General features: G+C 63.9%; 1 protein-coding gene across 1 annotated transcript in view; it reads left to right on the top strand.

The window, feature by feature from the left end:
• Positions 1-564: 564 nt before the first annotated feature.
• Positions 565-2,256, top strand: part of ADAMTS7 (ADAM metallopeptidase with thrombospondin type 1 motif, 7) — a 6,052-nt gene continuing 4,360 nt past the window's right edge. Inside the window, exons 1-2 of the mRNA XM_014546259.1 lie at positions 565-608; positions 1,176-1,218. Coding sequence (XP_014401745.1) covers positions 565-608; positions 1,176-1,218 — 87 coding nt within the window. The remainder of the gene's footprint in view (positions 609-1,175; positions 1,219-2,256) is intronic.

The raw sequence follows: 2,256 nt of genomic DNA, 5'->3' as shown, positions 1-2,256 counted from the left end.
GCGTTGGGGGGGGGGGCACCGAGCCATCGGTCAGTCAATGGAGGGACCCCGGCTCTGTCCCAGCCTCCGGCTGTCAGAAGTGTCCCCACAAACAGGGGCCAAACCCAGAATTTCCAGCCAATTTCCTCGGGTCACTGGTGGAAATTTCCTCCCCACTGCTGACCCATTGCACGGAGGGGCACACTGAGGCCCGGGGACTGGAAGGACGCATCAGCCGGCCGGAGGGAGGCAGGAGCGGACAGTGGTCAAGCCCTTAGACCCTGGCCTTAGAGGGGTCAGGACTCAAGTCCCCCTACACACACCCCTGTGTGAGAGCCTGCTCACCCCGCCTCTGGGCCTCCATTTCCAGAGAAGCTGCATGGTGGGGGTCCCAGCAGTGCCCGCCCGTGGATGGCGGGGGGCGGGGGGGGTCAGGGGCGCATAAGTGGGAGCATCAGAGTGGGTCGGTGGCATCAGAGTGGGTCTAAGGTGATCGGCTGGGAGGAGGGACGCGCTGTGACCCGGGGCACGTGACTGTCTCTCTGGGCCTCAGTTTCCCCATCTGAGCGAAGTGAAGATGCTGGGATGTGCGGGGTACGGGGGGGGCCCTCCTCACTAGGCTTCCGAGGGTACGGGGTGTGTGTGGAGTTCAGAGCCAGCCCCACCCAAGGCCCCGTGTGTGGCCAGGACTGTGGCCCGTCCCCCTGCCTCACCCCGGCCCCCTGTCTGAGCGGGGTTAGCGGCTTGTCCCAGCGTCTCAACAGCCACAACCCATTTTAAACTTTTTAATATATATATATACATTTTTATTGATTTCAGAGAGGAAGGGAGAGGGAGAGAGAGAGAGAGAGAAACGTCAATGATGAGAATCATGGATCGGCTGCCTCCTGCGCGCCCCCCACAGGGGATCAAGCCTGCAGCCCCGGCCTGTGCCCCGACTGGGAATCGAACCCGGGACCCTTTGGTCCGCAGGCCTATGCTTAACCACTGAGCCAAACCCACCAGGGCCCCAACCCCATCTTATAGATGAAGAAGCCGGCCCAGAGAGGGCAGGACACTTGCCTGGGGTCACACAGCAGAGGTGGGCGGCCGGTACCTCGGGGGGTGCATTTAGGGGGTGCATTTGGGGGTGCATTTGGGGGGTGCAGTGGGCACTCCCTGTGCCTGTGCTGAGCCCCCTCTCGGCTCCCCCACAGGCCCAAGAACAGGGGCCGGTACTGCGTGGGCGAGCGGAAGCGGGTGCGTGTGCTGCTCGGCCGCCCCCGCAGCTGCATCCATTGGTGCACATCGTGGAGGGGGGCTTCCTGGGGACCCCCAAGACCCTGCCCCGGGGTCCCTCACGGCTCCTGCACTTGCGGGCCTGCACAATGGACACACGTAGGGGCTCCGTTCAGTGGCTCTCCCAGGCGTCTTCAGCTCAGAGTCTGTTGCTTTGTCTGCTCGGCTCCCCTGTGGGGCCGGGGAGGGACTCCCCCACTCCTTGGATAACCCCCCTTTTTTTCTTTTTTTTTTAATTTTAAAGAAGGGTCATTACTGTAGGCCCCGCCCCCTGGGAGGGTCTTTACTATAGACCCTGCCCCCTGAGAGGGTCTCCACTGTAGGCCCCGTCCCATAAGAGGGTCCCCCAACATAGCCCCGTCCCTAGGAGGGTCATTACTGTAGGCCCCGCCCCCTGATAGGGTCTCTGCTGTAGGTCCCGCCCCATAGGAGGGTCTTTACTTTAGACCCCGCCCCATGGGAGGGTCCCCAACCATAGGCCCCACCCCCCGTGAGGGTCTCCACTGTAGGACCCGCCCCCTGGGAGGATCCCACTGTTGTTCCTGCCCCTGGGAGGGTCCCCGCCCCTGGGAGGGTCTTTACTATAGACCACGCCCCTTGGAGGGTCCCCACCTTAGACCCCGCCCCCAGGAGGATCACCATCTGCTGTCCCTGAGAGGGTCTCTGCCATAGGCCCCGCCCCATAGGAGGGTCCCCCAACATAGCCCCATCCATAGGAGGGTCTTTACTCTAGGCCCCGCCCCATGAGAGGGTCTCCACCATAACCCCGCCCCTAGGAGGGTCTCCACCACAGGCCCCGCCCCCAGGAGGGTCTCCACCACAGGCCCCGCCCCCAGGAGGGTCTCCACCACAGGCCCCGCCCCTGAGCGGACCTCCTTTACCAGCCACGCCCCCTGGGCGGGTCTCCGCCGCTGCCCCGCCCACAGCAGCCTCCTCTGAGCTCCTCTCCAAGCTGCAGGCTTTTCGGTTTCCCGGTTCTGCCGTGACACCGTTGGATGC

The sequence above is a fragment of the Myotis brandtii genome, unplaced genomic scaffold (genome assembly GCF_000412655.1).
Source record: "Myotis brandtii unplaced genomic scaffold, ASM41265v1 scaffold439, whole genome shotgun sequence".
Lineage (NCBI taxonomy): Eukaryota > Metazoa > Chordata > Mammalia > Chiroptera > Vespertilionidae > Myotis > Myotis brandtii.
This window is presented reverse-complemented; position numbering and strand designations above follow the sequence as displayed.